This window comes from Choloepus didactylus, chromosome 9 (genome assembly GCF_015220235.1).
Source record: "Choloepus didactylus isolate mChoDid1 chromosome 9, mChoDid1.pri, whole genome shotgun sequence".
Classification (NCBI taxonomy): domain Eukaryota; kingdom Metazoa; phylum Chordata; class Mammalia; order Pilosa; family Megalonychidae; genus Choloepus; species Choloepus didactylus.
In genome coordinates, this window is record NC_051315.1 from 95,819,515 (window position 1) to 95,840,024 (window position 20,510).

At 37.9% G+C, this 20,510-nt stretch overlaps 1 protein-coding gene across 2 annotated transcripts in view; it reads left to right on the forward strand.

The window, feature by feature from the left end:
• The window catches only part of LOC119544340 (cytochrome P450 20A1), a 122,501-nt gene that overhangs the window by 42,228 nt on the left and 59,763 nt on the right, over nt 1–20,510 (forward strand). For both annotated transcript variants that reach the window (XM_037849741.1, XM_037849742.1), the window contains one exon: nt 19,980–20,058. In XM_037849741.1, coding sequence (XP_037705669.1) covers nt 19,980–20,058 — 79 coding nt within the window. The remainder of the gene's footprint in view (nt 1–19,979; nt 20,059–20,510) is intronic.

Consider the following 20,510-nt stretch of genomic DNA (forward strand, 5'->3'; position numbering starts at 1 on the left):
ATATATAATCATTGTCTCACAATATCATCACATAGGTTTGTGTACATCTCCGTGACCAATTTAGAACATTTTCATTACTCCAGAAAAGAAATAAAAATAAAATCATTGCCTTACCCCTGCCTATTATTGACCCATAGAATTGGTCTGGTACATTTGTTGCTGTGGATGAAAGACTATTAAAATATTACTCTTAACTATAGTCCATAGTTTGCAAAAGGTACATTTTTTTCCATATACTCCACTATTATTAACTCCCTGCAATAGTTTCGTACATTTGTTCTAGTTCATGAAAGAACTTTTAAATATTTGTACTGTTAATCAGACATTGTCCACCACAAAATTCATTGTGTTATACATTCCCATGCTTTAACTTCCAGTATCTTTTGTGGTGACATATGACTCTAAACTTCCACTTTCCACCACCTTCACACACCATTCACCTCTGTTAATTGTTCTCACAATAACGCTACTGTCATCTCTATCCATTTCCAAACATTTAAGTTCAACCAAGTTAAACATTCTGCATATATTAAGCAACTGTTCCCCATTGTTTAGCCTCATTCTGTATCTTGGCAATCTGTATTCTAGATTTTATGTTTATTAGTTTACATATTATAATTAGTTCACATCAGTGAGATCATACAATATTTGTCATTTTGTGTCTGACTTATTTCACTTAACGTGATGTGTTCAGGGTTCATCCATCTTGTCCCATGCTACAAGACTTCATTCCTTGTTACTGTTGAATAATATTCCATTGTATTTATATATCACATTGTCTTTATCCATTTGTCTGTTGATGGACACTTGGGTTGTTTCCATCTTTTGGCAATTGTGAATGCTGCTATGAACATCGGTGTGCAGATTTCTATTTGTGTTCCTGACTTCAGATCCTCTGGGTATATCCTGAGTAGTGGGATTGCCAGATCATATGGCAGTTCTATCCTTAGCTTCAAGAAGAACCACCAAACCTTCCTGGCTGTATCATTTTACATTCTTACCAGCAGTAAGTAAGTGTTCCAATTTCTCCACAACCTCTCCAACAGTTGTAGTGTCCTGTTTAATAGTGGCCGTTCTAGTAGGTGTGAGATGATATCTGACTGTAGTTTTGATTTGCATTTCCCTAATAGCTGGTGAAGCTGAACATCTTTTCATGTGCTTTTTAGCCATCTGTATTTCCTTCTTTGGAAAAATGTCTCTTCATGTCTTTTATCCATTTTTCAATTGGGTTGTTTGTCCTTTTATTGTTGAGCTGTAAGATTTATTTATATATTCTGAGTATCAAGCCCTTATTAGATATGTGGTTTCCAAATATTTTCTCCCATTGAGTTGGTTGCCTTTTCACCCTTTTGACAAAGGTCTTTGAAGCACTGAGTTATTTGATTTTGAAGAGTTCCCATTTATCTATTTTTTCTTTTGTTCCTTGTGCTTTAAGTGTAAAGTCTAAGAAACCACTGCCTATCATTAGTCGTGAAGTTGTTTCCATACGTATTCTTCTAGGCATTCTATGCTATTGGTTGTTTTCAGTCTTTGATCCATTTTGAGTTAATTTTTGTATAGATGTGAGATAGGAGTTGTGCTGGTTTGTATATATTATGTCACCCAGAAAAAGCCATATTCTTTAATGCAATCTTGTGGGGATAGAAGTATTAGTGTTGTTTAGGTTGGAACCTTCTGATTGAGTGTTTCCATGGAGATGTGGCCCACCCAACTGTGAGTAACACCTTTGATGAAGTGTGACCTCTTGACTGAATGTTTCCTTGGAAATGTGGTCCTGCCCATTCAGGGTGGGTCTTGATTAGTTCACTTGAGACCTATAAAAAGAGCCCACAGAGGGACCTCAGAGCAACTGAGGGTGACATTTTGGAGGAGCTGCAGCTCACAGAGACATTTTGAAGATGACCATTGAAAGCTGATGCTTTGGAGAATGCTGTTTTGAAATGCAACCTAGTTGCAAGTAGATGCCAGCCATGTGCCTTCCCAACCAACAGAGGTTTTCCGGATGCCAATGGCCTTTCTCCAGTGTAGGTACCTGATTGTTGATGCCTTACTTTGGACACTTTATAGCCATAAGACTGTAATAGGGTAACCACATAAACCCTCTTTATGAAAGCCAGTCCGTATCTGATGTTTTTGCATAATGGCAGCATTAGCAAACCGGAATAGGGGTCTTCCTACATTCTTTTGGATATGGATATCCAGATCTCTCAACACCATTTATTGAGGAGACTGTTCTGTCCCAGTTGAGTGTACTTGGGAACCTTATCAAAAGTTAATTGACCATAGATCAGAGTGTCTATTTCTGAACTCTCAATTCGATTCCGTTGATTGATATGTCAGTCTTTATGCCAGTACCATGCTGTTTTGACTACTGTGGCTTTATAATATGCTTTAAAGTTAGGAAGTGTGGTAGTTCCCACTTCACTCTTCTTTTTCAAGATGTTTTGTAGCTGTTGGAGGCCCTTACCCTTCCAGATGAATTTGATAATTAGCTTTTCCATTACTGCAAAGTAGTCTCTTGGAATTTTGATTGGTATTGCATTGAATCTGTAAATCAGTTTGGGTAGAATTGATATCTTAATGACATTCAGCCTTCCAATCTATGAACATCTAATGTCTTTCCATTTATTTAGGTCTTCTTTGATTTCTTGTAGCAATGTTTTGTCCTTTTCTGTGTACAAGTCCTTATGTCCTTGATTAAGTTTTTTCCTAGATATTTTCTTCTTTTAGTTGTTATCATAAATGGAATTTTTTTAATTATCTGCTTAGATAGCTCATTACTAGTGTATAGAAACACCATTGATTTTTGCTTGTTGATTTTGTATCCTGCATCTTTGCTGAACTCATTTATTAGCTCAAGTAGCTTTGTTGTAATTTTTCCAGGATTTTCTAAATATAGTATTGTCATCTGCAAATAGTGACAGTTTTACATCTCCTTTCCAACTTGGATGCCTTTTATTTCTTTTTCTTGCCTAATTCCTCTAGCTGGAACTTCTAGCACAATGTTGGACAACAGTGGTGACAGTAGGCATCCTTGTCTTGTTCCTGAACTTAGAGAGAAAGCTTTCATTCTCTCACTGTTGAGTATGATGTTAGCTGTAGGTTTTTCATCAATGCTTTTTATCATGTTGTGGAAGTTTCCTTTGATTCCTACCTTTTGAAGTGTTTTTATATGAAAGGATGCTGAATTTTGTCAAATGCCTTTGCTTCATCAATTGATATGATCACGTGGTTTTCCTGTTTTAACATGGTGTATTACGTTAATTGATTATCTTGTGTTGACCACCCTTGCATACCTGGATTATAACCCATTTGGTCATTTTGGTGGTTTGAAGCTGTTATGTAAAGGCCATGTTCTTTTTTTTTTTCCTTTTTAAATTGAATCCATTTTCCCAAGTTGTTTATTGTCATTATTTGAACTCTGAGCAATAAAATATTCAAATGCTTTCATGTATTATTTGTATGTGCAGTTTCTAGACTGAGATTACCCAAAGCAAAAGTAATCCTAACTAGTTAGCATTTATAAAGATCTCGATTAACAATAATTTTCATTCTTGACACGTGAAGAACCCAAGTGAACTGCATTAGATATCAAGCTAACATGGTGTGAGAGGAGAACAATCAGTACAGATTTCAGCGGTTTTTTTTTAAATTTTTATTAATTAAGATTTATTCACACACCATACCATTATCCAAAGTATACAATCCATTGATCACATTATTGTCATACAGTTGTTCATTCATCACCCCAATCTATTTTTTTTAACATTTTCCTTGTACCAGAAAAAGTGAAAGCAAGAATAAAAAAAAGCAAGAGTAAAAACAGAACACCAAATTGCCCCCCCATTCTTCCTTTCGTTTTTTTTTTTTTTTTTTTTTGCCCCCGTTTTTCCACTCATCCATCCATACACTGGACAAAGGGGAGTTTGATCCACATGGCTTTCCCAATCACATTGTTACCCCTCATACGCTACATTGTTACACAATCGTCTTCAAGATTGAAGGGTTCAGGGTTGTAGTTTGATAGTTTCAGGTATTTACTGCTAGCTATTCCAATTCACCAAAACCTGGAAAGGGTTATCTATATTGTGCGTAAGAGTGCCCACCTGAGTGACCTCTCGGCTCCTTTTGGAATCTCTCAACCACTGAAGCTTAGTTCATTTCCTTTCACATCCCCCTTTTGGTCAAGAAGATGTTCTCCATCCCATGATGCTTGGTCTAGATTCCTCCCCAGGAGTCATATTCCACGTTGCCAGGGAGATTTACATCCCTGGGTGTCAGCTCCCACGTAGGGGGAAAGCAGTGATTTCATCTGCCAAGTTGGCTTGGCTAGAGAGAGAGGGCTACATCTGAGAAACAGAGAGGCATTCAGGAGGAGATTCTTAGGCACAATTATAAGTAGGTCTAGCCTCTCCTTTGCAGTAACAATTTTCCCAAGGGCAAGTCCCATAATAGAGGGCTCAGCACATTAAACCGCCGGTCCCCAATGTCTGCAAGCACATCAGCAGCCATTGAGGTGGGGAAGCCTAACACCCCTGCATTCTCCCCCAGCTCCTCAGGGTGCTCTATGTATTTTTTCATTGTTTTATTATTTTTTTTTAAATTAACTATTAACTAGATCAGAAAAAGTGGAAAAAAAAAAAGAAAAAAAAAAAAAAACAATAAAAAAACATTTCAAACAAACCCAAACAAGGGAATAAGAAAAAGACAACTAACCTATCTACTTTACTTCCAACATGTTCTGACTCTACCCCAAGAAAATATACAGACTATAACCCAGCAAAGGAGTAGGAAAGACAGATAACCTAAGATAGCAACATTTCTGTGAACTTGTTCCTACCGTACCCAACAGAAATTAACAAACATAGTCAATCCTGGGCATTCCCAGAATGTTAAATTTACCCACGATAACTTATCTGTTCTTATTAAGTTATTATTCCCCCTTCACTAATTGCTCTCTATCGCTGGGTCCCCTACATTCTACATTATAAACCATTTATTTTACATGTCGCATATAATATTTCTTTTTGTGCCTGGCTTATTTTGCTCAGCATTATGTCTTCAAGGTTCATCCATGTTGCCATATGTTTCATGACATTGTTCCTTCTTTCTGCCGCGTAGTATTCCGTTGTATGTATATACCACATTTTATTTATCCACTCATCTGTTAAAGGACATTTGGATTGTTTCCAATTGTGAATAATGCTGCTATGGCAATTGTGAATAATGCTGCTATGAACATTGGCCTGCAGATACCTGTTCGTGTCACTGCTTTTAGATCTTCCGGGTATATACCGAGAAGTGCAATTACTGGATCAAAGGGTAACTCTATATCTGATTTTCTAAGGAACTGCCAGACTGACTTCCAGAGTGGCTGAACCATTATACAGTCCCACCAACAATGAGTTAGAGTTCCAATTTCTCCATATCCTCTCCAGCATTTGTAGTTTCCTGTTTGTTTAATGGCAGCCATTCTAATTGGTGTGAGATGGTATCTCGTTGTGGTCTTAATTTGCATCTCTCTAATAGCTAGTGAAGCTGAACATTTTTTCATATTGTTCTAGTTTGCTAATGCTGTCAGAATGCAAAACACCAGAGATGGATTGGCTTTTATAAAAGAGGGTTTATTTGGTTACACAGTTACAGTCTTAAGGCCATAAAGTGTCCAAGGTAACACATCAGCAATCAGGTACCTTCACTGGAGGATGGCCAATGGTGTCTGAAAAACCTCCATTAGCTGAGAAGGCACATGGCTGGCATCTGCTCCAAAGTTGTGGTTTCAAAGTGGCTTTCTCCCAGGACATTCCTCTCTAGGCTGCAGTTCCTCAAAAATGTCACTCTGAGTTGCACTTGGGATATTTGTCCTGTCTCAGCTTCTGTGGAGTAAGAGTCTGCTTTCAATGGCCGTCTTCAAACTGTCTCTCATCTGCAGCTCCTGTGCTTTCTTCAAAGTGTCCCTCTTGGCTGTAGCTCCTCTTCGAAATGTCACTCTCTGCTGCACTGAGTTCCTTCTGTTTGTCGGCTCATTTATATGGCTCCACTGATCAAGGCCCACCCTAAATGGGTGGGGTCACACCTCCATGGAAATTATCACCTACAGTTAGGCAGAGTGCATCTCCACAGAAACGCTCAAAGAATTACAAGCTAATCAACACACGGATACCACTGTCCGCACAAGACTGCATGAAAGATGATGGTGTTTGGGGGGACATAATACTTTCAGACTGGCACACGTGTTTCTTGGCCATTTGTATTTCCCCTTCAGAGAACTGTCTTTTCGTATCTTTTGCCCATTTTATAATTGGGCTGTCTGTACTCTTGTCATTGAGTTGTAGGATTTCTTTATATATGCAAGCTATCAGTCTTTTGTCAGATACATGGTTTCCAAAAATTTTTTCCTGTTGAGTTGGCTGCCTCTTCACCTTTTTGACAAATTCCTTTGAGGTACAGAAACTTCTAAGCTTGAGGAGTCCCCATTTATCTATTTTTTCTTTTGTTGCTTGTGCTTTGGGTCTAAGGTCTAGGAAGTGACCTCCTAATACAAGGTCTTGAAGTTGTTTCCCTATACTATCTTCTGAGAGTTTTATGGTAGTGTCTTTTATATTGAGGTCTTTGATCCACTTTAAGTTAATATTTGTGTAAAGTATGGGGTAGGGGTCCTCTTTCATTCTTTTGAATATGGATATCCAACTCTTCTAGCCCCATTTGTTGAAAAGACTGTTATGTCCCAGTTCATTGGCTTTGAGGGCCTTATCAAAGATCCATCGCTGTAGATCTGGGGGTCTATCTCCGAATTCTCAATTCAATTCCATTGATCAATATGTCTATCTTTGTGCCATTACCATGCTGTTTTGACTACCATGGCTTTATAATAAGCTTCAAAGTCAGGGAGTGTAAGTCCTCCCGCTTTGTTTATCTTTTTTAGAGTGTTTTTGGCAATTCAAGGCATCTTCCCTTTCCAAATAAATTTGATAACTAGCTTTTCCAGGTCTGCAAAATAGGTTGTTGGAATTTTGATTGGGATTGCATTGAATCTGTAGATGAGTTTGGGTAGAATTGACATCTTAATGACATTTAGCTTTCCTATCCATGAACATGGAATATTTTTCCATCTTTTAAGGTCCCCTTCTATTTCTTTTAATAGAGTTATGTAGTTTTCTTTGTCTAGGTCTTTTACATCTTTGGTTTAAGTTTATTCCTAGGTACTTGATTTTTTTAGTTGCTATTGAAAATGGTATCTTTTCTTGAGTGTCTCTTCACTTCTTTCATTTCTAGCATATAGAAACATTATTGACTTATGTGCATTAATCTTGTATCCCGCTACTTTGCTAAATTTGTTTATTAGCTCTAGTAGCTGTATCATCAATTCTCAGGGTTTTCTAAATATGAGATCATATCATCTGCAAATAATGACACTTTTACTTCTTCCTTTCCAGTTTGGATGCCTTTTATTTGTTTGTCTTGCAGGATTGTCCTGGCTAACACTTCTAGCACAGTGTTGAATAACAGTCGTGACAGCAGGCATCCTTGTCTTGTTCCTGATCTTAGAGGGAAGGCTTTCAGTCTCTCGCCATTGAGTAGTATGCTGGCTATGGGTTTTTCATATATGCTCTTTATCATATTGAGGAAGTTTCCTTCAATTCCTACCTTTTGAAGTCTTTTTAGCAAAAAGGGATGTTGGATTTTGTTGAATGCTTTTTCAGCATTTATTGAGATGGTCATTTGATTTTTCTCTTTTGCTTTGTTAATGTGTTGTAGTACATTGATTTTCTTATGTTGTACCATCCTTAGGAATAAACCCCACTTGGTCATGGTGTATGATTTTTTTAATGTGTCTTTGGATTCGATTTGCAAATATTTTGTTGAGAATTTTTGCATCTATATTCATTAGGGAGATAGGCCTGTAGTTTTCCTTTTTTGTAGCGTCATTGCCTGGTTTTGGTATTAGATTGATATTAGCTATATAAAATGTGTTAGGTAGTGTTCCATTTTCTTCAGTGTTTTGAAACAGTTTAAGTAAGATTGGTGTCAGTTCTTTTTGGAAAGTTTGGTAGGATTCCCTTATGAAGTCATCTGGCCCTGGGCATTTATTTGTGGGAAGTTTTTTGATGGCCGATTGGATCTCTTTGCTTGTGATTGGTTGGTTGAGGTCTTCTCTTTCTTCTCTGGTCAGTCTAGATTGTTCATATGTTTCCAGGAAATTGTCCATTTCCTCTACATTATCCAGTTTGTTGGCAAACAGTTCTTCATAGAATCCTCTTATAATTTTTTTAGCTTCTTTGGGATCCGCAGTAATATCACCTTTCTCATTCATTTTTTATTTGGGTCTTTTCTCTTTTTGATTTTGTCAGTCTAGCTAGGGGCTTGTCAATCTTGTTGATCTTCTCAACGAACCAACTTTTTTTGTTATTTATTCTGTTGTTTTTTTGTTCTCTATGTTATTTATTTCTGCTTCAATCCTTGTTCTACTTGGTTTAGGATTAGTTTGCTGTTCATTTTCTAGCTTCTTCAGTTTCCCCACTAGTTCTTTGAGTTTTGCTCTTTCTTCCTTTTTGATGTATGCATTTAGCGCTATAAATTTCCCTCTCAGTACTGCTTTTGCTGCATCCCTTAGGTTTTGATATGTTGTGCTCTCATTTTCATTCGTCTCTATATATTTAGCAATTTCTCTTGCTGTTTCTTCTTTAACCCACTGATTCTTTAGGAGTGTGTTGTTGAACCTCCAGATATTTGTGAATTTTCTAAGTCTCTGATGGTCATTGACTTCTAATTGTAGAGAATGTGCTTTGAGTAATTTCGATTTTTCAAAATTTATTGAGGCTTGTTTTATATCCCAGCATATGATCCATTCTGGAGAAAGTTCTGTGAGCACTAGAGAAGAATGTGTATCCTGGTGATTTGGGATGTAATGTTCTGTGTATGTCTGTTAATTCAAATTTATTTATCAGATTTTTAGGTTTTCATTTTCCTCATTGGTCTTCTGTCTGGTTGATCTATCTATAGGAGAGAGTGATGTGCTGAAGTCTCCCACAATTATTGTGGAAACATCAATTGCCTCCTTTAGTTTTGCCAGTGTTTTCTCATGTATTTTGTCTCAGTTTGATTGGGTGCATAAACATTTATGATTTTTATTTCTTTTTGTTGAATTTTCCCTTTTATTAGTATGTAGTGGCGTTCTTTGTCTTTCATAACGTCCTTGCATTTAAAGTCTGTTTGATCTGAGATTAATATTGCTACTCCTGCTTTCTTTTATCTGTAGCTTGCATGAAATATTTCACTTTCAATTTCTTTATATTCCTGTATCTTAAGATGAGTCTCTTGTATGCAACATATTGATGGTTCATATTTTTTGACATTGGGGAGTTTAATCCATTTAAATTCAGTGTTGTTACTGTGAATGCATTTCTGGAATCAGCCATCCTATCTTTTGATTTATGTTTGTTAGATATATTTTTCCCCTCTCTCTTTTAATGTCCTTTAACGTACACATACTGAATCTCTTTAGTACTGAACCATTCTCCATCTCTCTCTCTCCTTTCTTTGTTTCTCTGTCAATAGGGCTTCCTTTATTATCTCAACTAAGGCAGGTCTCTTGTTAGCAAATTCTCTCAGCATTTGTTTGTCTGTGAAAAATTTAAGCTCTCCCTCAAATTTGAAGGAGAGCTTTGCTGGATAAAGAATTCTTGGATTGCAATTTTTCTCTCTCAGAATTTTAAATATGTCATGCTACTGCCTTTTCGCCTCCATGGTGGCCACTGAGTAGTCACTACTTAGTCTTATGCTGATTCCTTTGTAAATAGTGAATTGCTTTTCTCTTGCTGCTTTCGGAACTTGCTCCTTTTCGTCAGTATTTGAAATCTGATCAGAATATGTCTTGGAGTGGGTTTATTTGCATTTATTCTATTTGGAGTTCACTAGGCATTTATGATTTGTCTATGTTGTTTAGAAGACTTGGGAAGTTTTCCCCAACAATTTCTTTGAATACTCTTTCTAGATCTTTACCCTTCTCTTCCATTGGTCTGGAACACCAATGACTCTTAATATTTGGATGTTTTATTTTATCTATCATATCCCTAAGGTCCATTTTGATTTTTTCAATTTTTTTCCCTATTCTTTCTTTTATTCTTTCACTTTCCATTCTGTCTTCTTCGAGGTCACTGATTCGGTGTTCAGCTTCCTCTAATCTAGTGCTGTGAGTATCCAGAATCTTTTAAATTTCGTCTACAGTTTATTTCCATAAGATCGTCTATTTTTTTATTTACTCTTGCAGTTTCTTCTTTATGTTCTTCTAGGTCTTCTTCGTGTCCTTTATATCCTGTGCCACGCTCTTGTTGTTTGTCTTTAGTTCTTTTATTAATTACTCCAAGTAGTGTGTCTCGTCTGATCTTTTGATTTGGGTGTTTGCGTTTGGGTTATCCATATTGTCTGGTTTCTTCCTATGCTTTAACATTTTCTGTTGTTTTTGGCCTCTTGGCATTTGCTTTACTTGATAGGGTTCTTTCAGGATATGTAGACTTATTCAAACACTCATCTCTAATTTGTCAGATCTACAGCTTGGTGGTGTACACTTTCTCCAACTAACTGGCATGTGGCGTCTGCAAGCTACCTATTGCCTTCAGCCGGTTCTCCCCAACTTTGTCTTTGTGGTAAATGGGGGTCTGGTTCTTGTGGGGGTCCAGTTGGTGCACCACGTTTGCATGTGTAGTTGGTGCTGCCTGCCCTGAATGTGTCTGAGCAGTTAGGGAGGGCGGGCGTTTTTAATAATCAAACCTCCCAGGTGTTCCTGGAGGTTTAAGGCTGTTGCAAGTGTCTAAACTTTCGTTTCAGTCTTGTCACAGATTGTCTTTGCTGCTGACCCACAAGTCCTTGGTATTGGTGTATGGTGTATGGTCCCTGGGACTACCGAGTGGGTCCCTCTTCCAAGCTGTGCCCTCCTGGGGCCTCCAAGGCCATATTCTTTTAATCCATTCCAGTGGATTTGGGTCTGTTATGCATGGGACCTTTTGATTGTGACCTCATTTAGGGTGTGTCTTGAGCCTCTTGCTGGAGTCCTTTATAAGAGAATAAAACACATACAGAAGCGAAGAGATGAAATTCAGAGAGGCCAGAGAAGCGCCAGAGAAGCTGAGAGACAAGGACATACCCACAGAAGCTGACAGAGGAAGCCATTAAAACCAGAAGGTGAAAGCAATAAAACCTGAGAGAGAAGGGACCAGTAGAAACCGGCCATGTGCCTTCCTGTGTGACAGAGGTTTTCTAGATGCTGACAGCCTTTCTTCAGAAAAAGTATTGTCCTGTTGATGCCTTAATTTGGACATTTTCATTACCTTACAAACCATGAGTTTGTAAGCTAATAAATCCCCACTGTAAAAGCCAACCCATACTCGGGACAAGATGGCGGCATAGAGAGGAGTGGAAGCTAAGTAGTCCCCCTGGAACAACTACAAAAAACCAGAAACAATTAGTAAATAACCCAGAATAACTGCGGGGGGACAAATGAGACCGTCCATTCATCATACACCAACCTGAATTGGGAGGAATGCCCGAGAACACAGCATAAAATCTGTAAGTAAAACCTGCGGAACCAGGTCGGGAGACCCCCTCCCCCATAGCCCGAGCTGCAAAGCCTCGTGGTGCCACAGAGAAGCTCTCTCCCAGCAAGCGAATACAGCTCAGCTGAGCTCCAACTGGGGTTTTAAGTAGCGAGCGTGAACTGCTCACTACAGGTACGCAGCCCCAAAAAACAGACAGAGGCTTTGGGTGACAACTGACCGGGGAGAGCCGGAGGGTCGCCTTGGACTCCGTCTGAAGGGAACTATCTGTTTCTTTTCTGGCTCAGTGGAGAAAGCCCCAGTCATTTTCAGTTTCCAGGGCTGTGACTCTGGGAAGGGTGGAGACACCACAAGCAGAGAGCGAGACCATTGAAATGCTAATGACCTCCACCTGAGGGGTCTGTCTTCTCTGGGAGGAAAGGGTTGGGGCCCTTTCCATTCAGAACCAGACCCCAGAGCCTGGGGGAACACGGCCATACCTCCTCACACCAGTCAAGAATTATAGGCTAACAGGCGTCACCTGCTGGGCAGAAAAGCACAGTGACCTGAGGCATCAAAGGGTGGAGCAATTTTCTAAGACACACCCACGGGGAAACCAGATACTGAATATTTCTTCCCTCTGGGACCTGAGCCTGTTCTGGTCTGGGAAAACCTGATTTGGATAACCAAGGAAACCATGCCTAAACAACAGAAAATTACAACCTACACTAAGAAAAACAAAGTTATGGCCCAGTCAAAGGAACAAACGTACACTTCAACTGAGATACAGGAATTTAAACAACTAATGCTAAATCAATTCAGAAAGTTTAGAGAAGATATTGCAAAAGAGATAGAGGCTGTAAAGGAAGCACTGGACATGTATACGGCAGAAATCAAAAGTTCAAAAAACCTGCTAGTAGAATCTATGGAAATGAAAGGCACAACACAAGAGATGAAAGACACAATGGAAACATACAACAGCAGATCTCAAGAGGCAGAAGAAAACACTCAGGAACTGGAGAACAAAACACCTGAAAGCCTACAAGCAAAGGAGCAGATGGAGAAAAGAATGAAAAAATATGAGCACTGTCTCCGGGAACTCAAGGATGAAACAAAGTACAATAATGTACGTATCATTGGTGTCCCAGAAGGAGAAGAGAAGGGAAAGGGGGCAAAAGCAATAATAGAGGAAATAATTAATGAAAATTTCCCATCTCTTATGAAAGACATAAAATTACAGATCCAAGAAGCGCAGCGTACTCCAAACAGAAGAGATATGAATAGGCCTACGCCAAGACACTTAATAATCAGATTATCAAATGTCAAAGACAAAGAGAGAATCCTGAAAGCAGCAAGAGAAAAGCAATCCATTACATACAAAGGAAGCTTCATAAGACTATGTGCGGATCTCTCAGCAGAAACCATGGAGGCAAGAAGGAAGTGGTGTGATACATTTAAGATACTGAAAGAGAAAAACCACCAACCAAGAATCCTGTATCCAGCAAAGCTGTCCTTCAAATATGAGGGAGAGCTCAAAATATTTTCTGACAAACAGACAATGAGAGACTTTGTGAACAAGACACCTGCCCTACAGGAAATACTAAAGGGAGCACTACAGGGTGATAGAAGACAGGAGCGTGTGGTTTGGAACACAATTTTGGGAGATGGTAGCACAACAATGTAAGTACACTGAACAAAGGTAACTATGAATACGGTTGAGAGAGAAAGGTGGGGAGCATGTGAGACACCACAAGAAAGGAGGAAAGATAACGACTGGGGCTGTGTAACTTGGTGAAATCTAGAGTATTTAACAATTGTGATAAAATGTACAAATATGTTCTTTTACGAGGGAGAACAAGCAAATGTCAACCTTGCAAGGTGTTAAAAATGGGGAGGCATTGGGGGAGGGATGCAATCAGCATAAACTAGAGACTGTAACTAATAGAATCATTGTATTATGCTTCCTTTAATGTAACAAAGTTGATATACCAAGGTGAATGCAGATAAGAGGGGGAATAGGGGAGGCATGTTAGACACTTGACATTGGTGGTATTGTCTGATTCTTTATTCTACTTTAAGGTTGTTTTTCCTTTTGCTGCTTCCTAGCTGTCATTTTTTTTGCTTCCTCTTTCTTTTGCCTCTCTACCTTCTTTGACTCTCCCTCCTGCCTTGTGGAAGAAATGTAGATGCTCTTGCTTAGTATGAGCAGAATGTTCAATTAGGATGAACTTAAATGTTTGGAAATGAACAGGGGTGTTGGTAGCAAGATGTGAGAATTACTAACAGCGCTGAATGGTGTGTGAACGAGGTGGAAAGGGGAAGCTCAGAGTCATATGTATCACCAGAAGGAAAGTTGGAGGTCAAAAGATGGAAATGTATAAAACTGAATCCTATGGTGGGCAGTGTCCATGATCTGCTGTACAAATACTAGAAATCACTTCATGAACCAGAACAAATGTATGACAATACAATTAGAAGTTAATAATAGAGGGGCATATAGGGAAGAACTATATACCTATTACAAACTATATACTACAGTTAGTAGTATTTCAACATTTTTTCATAAACAGTAACAAGCGTACTATATCAATACTAGGAGTCAACAATTGAGGGGGGTTGGTTAGGGATAGGGGAGGTTTAGAGTTTCCTTTTCTTTTTTTCTTTTTTCATCTTTCACTTTATTTCTTGTCTGGAGTAATGAAAAGTTTCTAAAAATTGAACAAAAATTAAGTGTAATGGATGCACAGCTGTATGAGGGTACCTGGGGGCAAGTGATTGTACACTTTGGATCTTTGGATAATTGTATGGTATCTGAACAATCTCAATAAAAATGAAAAAAAAAAAACAAAAAACAAAACAAACAAGCAAACAAACAAAAAAAGCCAACCCATTTCTGGTATATTGCATTCCGACATTTTAGCAAACTGAAACAGTCATGGTATATAATTCTTTTAATATGCTGTTGGATTTGATTTGTAAGTGTTTTGTTGAAGATTCTTGCATCTATATTCATTAGAGAGATAGGTTTGAAGTTGTTTTTGAAGTGTCTTTATCTGTCTTTGGTATTAGGGTGATGTTGGTGAAACTAAATTTTTTAGAGGGACCATATCCTTTTTTTCCCAGGATTTTCTGCTAAGGTACTGAGAATTGTCCTTCATGTTTTTATGCTGCTATTTTCTTTTTTTTCTGTTCTCTTTGTTTCTTTTTAATTCTTTATTTTGAAATTATTTCATTCTTACAGAAAAGTTGGAAGACTAATACAAGGAATTCCCAGCTATCCTTTACGGCAGGTTCATCAGATGTTTACCTTCTTATATTGTTTATGAGGTTAAACAGCTTTTTATATTTTTGGTTATCAGTTGTGTTACTTCCTCTTTGGAATGCTTTCCCTTGTCACCGGCCCATATTTTTATTGATGTGTTTCTTTTCCATACTGATTTGTAAAAGCTGTTTATTTTTATCTAAGTTTCATTTGCTTTTATTTTTATTTATAGTTGATGTTGATTATGACACGTTAATGTATTAATATAGCTAAATCAATTGACATTTTTTCTTATGATTTTTTGCTTTTTTTTTTCTTCATTAGAGAAGTTGTAGGTTTACAGAACAATTCATGCATAAATTACAGAATTCCCATATACTGCCCCACCACCAACACCTTGCACTGGAGTGGAATGTTTGTTACAATTGATGATAGCAGACTTTTGTAATTGTGCTGTTAATTCAAGTCCATGGTTTAACTTAGGATTCACTGTGTAATGTAATTCCATGGATTTTTTTTTCAATTTTATTTTATTACTGTATATACAATCTCACATTTCCCCTTTTAATCAGATTCAGATATGTATTTCATTGCTGTTAGTTGAGTTCACAATATTGTGCTACCATCACCACCATCTATTACTAAAACTTCCCCATAATTCCAAATAAAAACTCCATACATTTTAAGCCTTAACTTCCCATTCCCTATCCCCAGCTTCTCCCCTGGTAATATGTATTCTAAATTCTGACTCTGTGAGTTTGCTTATTTTCATTGTTTCAAAAAACAGTGAGATAATACAATATTTGTCCTTTTCTGTGTCTGGCTTATTTCACTCAACTTGATGTCTTCATTGTTCATCGATATTGTAGCATGTATCAGGCTTTTTTTTTTTTTTTTTTTGGCTGAAAACAAAGGGAATTTATTGATTCACTATTTTGTTGTTTTTAATACAGTTTTATTGAGATATATTCATAATATACCCTACAGTCATCCACAGTTTACAATCATGTATTCACAATACTGTTACATAGTTGTGTATTCATCACCAGATTCAGTTTTTGAACATTTTCCTTCAAAAAAAATTAAAGTAAAAAAGAACACCTAAAACATTATCCCTCTATCCCCCCATTCCACCTATTTTTCATTTAATTTTTGTCCCCATTTTGTACCTATCTGTCTATACACTGGATAATGTGAGCCACAAGGTTTTCACAATCACATAGTCACACCGTGTAAGCTACATAGTTATATAATCATCTTTAAGAATCAAGGTCACTGTGTTGCAGTTCGACAGCTTCGGGTTTTTCAGTCTAGCCATTCCAGCACACTAAAAACTAAAAAGGGGTATTTATATAGCACGTAAGAATACTCTCCAGAGTGACCTCTCGAGTCTATTTGAAGTCTCTGCCACTAAAACCTTATTTTGCTTCCTCTCTCTTTTCCCTTTTGGTCAAGAAGGTTTTCTCAATCCCACGATGCCAGGTCCAGGCTCATCCTGGGAGTTGTGTCCCATGTTGCCAGGGGGATTTACACCCCTGAGAGTCATGTCCCATGTAGGGGGGAGGGCAGCAACTTTACCTGCTGACTGAGCTTAGAGAGAGACAAGCCACATCAGAGCAACAAAGAGGTTCTCTGGGGAAAACTCTTAGGCACAATTACAAATAGGTTTAGCTTCTTCCTTGTAGTAACGCGCCTCATGAGGGAATGTCCCCAGATCAAGGGCTTGGCTTACTAAATTGGTACTCCTCAATGTTTGTGAGAATATCAGTAATAATCAAGGAGGGGCAAAGACTGAATTCTATTTTAATAATATTTCATTGTATGGATATACCACATTTTGTTTCTCCATCAGTTCAAGGACACTTGGCTTGGTTCCGTTTTTTGGCAGTGGTGAGTAGTACTGCTGTGAACATCAATTGCTTTCTGTTCTTTTGTGAATACACTTAGTAGTGGGATTGCTGGTCATATGGTAGTTCTATCCTTAGCTTTTTGAAGAACTGGGAAACTGTTTTCTATAGCGGCTGCAACATATTACATTGCCACCAGCATTGAATGAGTGTTCCTCTTTCTCTGCATCCTCTCCAATTCTTTTTTTTTTTTAATTGGGATTTCATTGAACCGATAAATCGCTTTGGGTAGTACTGACATCTTAATATTTAGTTTTCCAATCCATGAACATGGAGTGTCCTTCCATTTTATTTAGGTCTTGATTTCTTTTAGCAATATTTTGTAGTTTTCTGCATACAAGTTCTTTACATCCTTGGTTAGATTTATTCCTAGATATTTGATTCTTTTAGTTACTGTTGTGAATGGAAACCTTTTCTTGGTTTGTTCTTCTGATTACTCATCACTTATGTATAGAAATGCTACTGATTTTTGGGTGTTGATTTGATACTCTACCACTTTGCTGAATTCGTTTATTAGTTCTAGGAACTTTGATGTCATCTACAACTAGAAGTTTTAGTTCTTCCTTTCCAATTTGGATGCCTTCTATTCCTTTTTCCTGCCTAATTTTTCTGGCAAGAACTTCCAGTACAACGGTGAATAACAGTGGTGACAGTGAGCATCCTTGTTTTGTTCCTGATCTTGGAGGGAAAGCTTTCAGTCTTTCACCATTAAGGATGATGTTAGCGGTGGGATTTTCATATATGAACTTTATCATTTTGAGGAAGTTTCCTTCTCTTCCTAGCATTCTAAGTGATTATATCCTGAAGGTCTGCTGGATTTTGTCAAATGCCTTTCTGCATCAGTTGAGATGATCATGTGTTGTTTTTTTTTCCCTTTATTCTGTTAATGCAGTATTTTACATTAATTGATTTTCTTATGTTTAACTACCCTTGCATGGTAGGGATCAATCCCAGTTGATCATGGTGTATAATTCTTTTAATATGCTGTTTAACTTAGTTTACTAGTATTCTGTTGATGATTTTTGAATGTGTGTTCATAAGAGATGTTGGTCTCTAGATTTCTTGTAGTATCTATCTGGGCTTTGTATGAGGATGAATTTGGCATCATAGAATGAATTGGGGAGTTTTTCTTTTTCTTCAGTTTTTTGGAAGAGTTTGAGGAGAATTGGAGTTAAGTCTTATTGGAATGTTTTGTAGCATTCCCCCATGAAGCCATCTGTTCCTGTGCTTTTCTTTGTTGGGAGATTTTTTATACTAATTTAACCTCTTAACTAGTAATTGGTTTGTTCATATCTGCTATTTTTTCTTGAGTCAATGTAGGTAGTTTGTTTCTAAGAATTTGTCTATTTTGTCTAGGTTATCTAATTTATTGGTGTACAGTTCATAGTATCGTCTTATAGTCCTTTTTATTTCAGCAGTGTTGTTAGTAATGTTGACCTTTTCATTTCTGATTTTCATTATTTGTATCCTCTCTCATTTTCTTCATCATTCTAGCTAAAGTTTGTCATTTCAAAGATCCAACTTTTGGTTTTGTTTACTTTCTATTGCATTTTTCTCCACTCTAATCTGTTACTTCCTTTCTTCTGCTTGCTTTGAGATTTGTTTGCTCTTCTTCTGTTTCTTCCACTTTTGAGGAAGATTTTAAATCTTTTTTCTTTTTTAATGTGATCATTTAGAGCTATAAATTTCCCTCTTAGCACTGCCTTTGCTACATCCCATAATTTTAGTATGTTTTATTTTCATTTTCATTCCCTTCTAGATATTTCCTATTTTCACTTCTGATTTCTTCTTTAATCCATTTGTTGTTTAAGAGTATGTTGTTTAATTTCTACATATTTGTGAGTTTTCCATTTCTGCCTCTGTTATTGATTTCTAGCTTCATTCCTTTGTGGTTGGAGAATAAACATTGTATGGGTTCAATATTTAAAAATTTATTTCCCTTATGCTTTTTTGCCATTTGATCTTTATCCTTTGGAAATTCCTTTCTCACTTTAAGGGTATTCCTAATATATCTAATATGACCATTTGCTATAAATTCTTATAGTGCTTTAATAGCTTACTTTTTATATTTTAATCTTGTGAAATGTATATCATTGTAAGGTACAAGTTAAGGATACTTTATTATTTGTCAAATATTCATCCATGGTTTGGTTTTGTTTCAGAATTTTTGTGTTATAACCAATTTAAAATCTTTTCAACAGCTCATTATCCATTTTGCAATGTTCGAAGCCGCAGCTGCTGTTTTTTGTCTCCAAACTATGGACTAATTTTTCACCTCTTTCTGGACTCTGCTAATATTTATTAGAATCTTAGGTGAAATAAACATTTGGAACTACCTGTCAATTTTATTTATGTGCCGATACCATTATACTAAAAATTCAGAGCTGACTCTGTGGTCGCAGTTGATTAGTCTGGGGCGGGGGGGGGCGGCCGGTTGCTGAACCCTCGGCTCTCGGCGTTGCTCGGAGGGTACCGGCGGCGGGGGCTCTTTCCCGGAGGCGAGGGCGAGGCGGGGGACTGGGCCCGGTCCCCGGCGGAGGCGTGCAAGGTGTGGAGGGCGGCGAGAAGGAACAGGCGGGACACGTTTCTTTGAGGGTGAAGAAGCCAAGAGAGTTTATTAGGGGAGAGTACAAGCTTATATCGGGCGGTATAGAGGGCGGGGTAGCTGTAGAGGTTAAAGGCTTGGATTGGTTCTGAGAGGGCACGGAGGTTGTTTGAAAAGGGGCGGGAGTTGCTCCGGTAACGAAGAGGGTGGAGGGTGCGGGTAAGGCACGGGGGGGGGGGGTTTTCTCCGGCAAGCCCTCCCCAACGGTTGTACTTTGAGGTGAGGAAATGGGGCCTGCATTCGGCTCCACTTTCTCAGGCCCGGGGGGCCGTGGAGGGCGCTACCACCCGTGCCCCACTACCTTTCCTAGGGGCTGATCAGTTCCCCTGGCCCAGGCCCGCCAAGTCAGAACTCGATAACAGTGTCCCGCATGACTCTATTGTTATGTTCTTCCCCCCATTCCTATTCCTTTTGAATAAAAACATCTTTTCACTTCCCAGTTGTAATTAAGTTGAAGATTGCCTCGGTCGAAATCATTAAAATATATTTGAAACCTATTCTCAGAGACTTTGAAGTAAAATGATGGTGGATTGTGCAGTCTCCTTTTAAAGGAGAGATTAAGTATCAGATTTGTTGGTGAGAAAGGAATTCTTCAGTTATTAACTTGGATTGCCCTCTAATATTTATAACATCTACCTACTACATTACAGATGTATATGTTTTTCTATTTTCAGGTTTGGTCTGAGATCGGAAAAGGCTTTCTAGATGGATCACTTGATAAATGTACAACTCGGAAAAAACAATATGAAGATGGTAGGTTTGCTACTCTTAATTTTTACTGAGGACACAACTATATAGTCCAATTTTAATAGGCTTATCTCTGAATGGTGGGATTATAGGTCATTTAAATTTATTTTTGTACTTTAGGTTTTTCTGCTGTGTTTTCTACAATGAAAGTGTTGCTTTTTTTAAAAATTTATTTTGAAATAATTTCAGACATATAAGACAGTTGCAAATACAATACAAACCCCATAAAGAAAACTCCAACACCCCCCCACCCCCAGATATCCGTATCTACCACTTTTACATTTTGCTACCTTTGCAGTTCCTTCCTTCCTTCCTTCCTTCCTTCCTTCCTTCCTTCCTCCCTCCCTCCCTCCCTTCCTCCTTCCCTCCCTCTCTCTTTCCCTCTCTCCCTCCCCCCTCTCTCTTTCTTTCAACTGTATCATTTTTCTATCAATTATCTATCTACCCATTTATCGTCT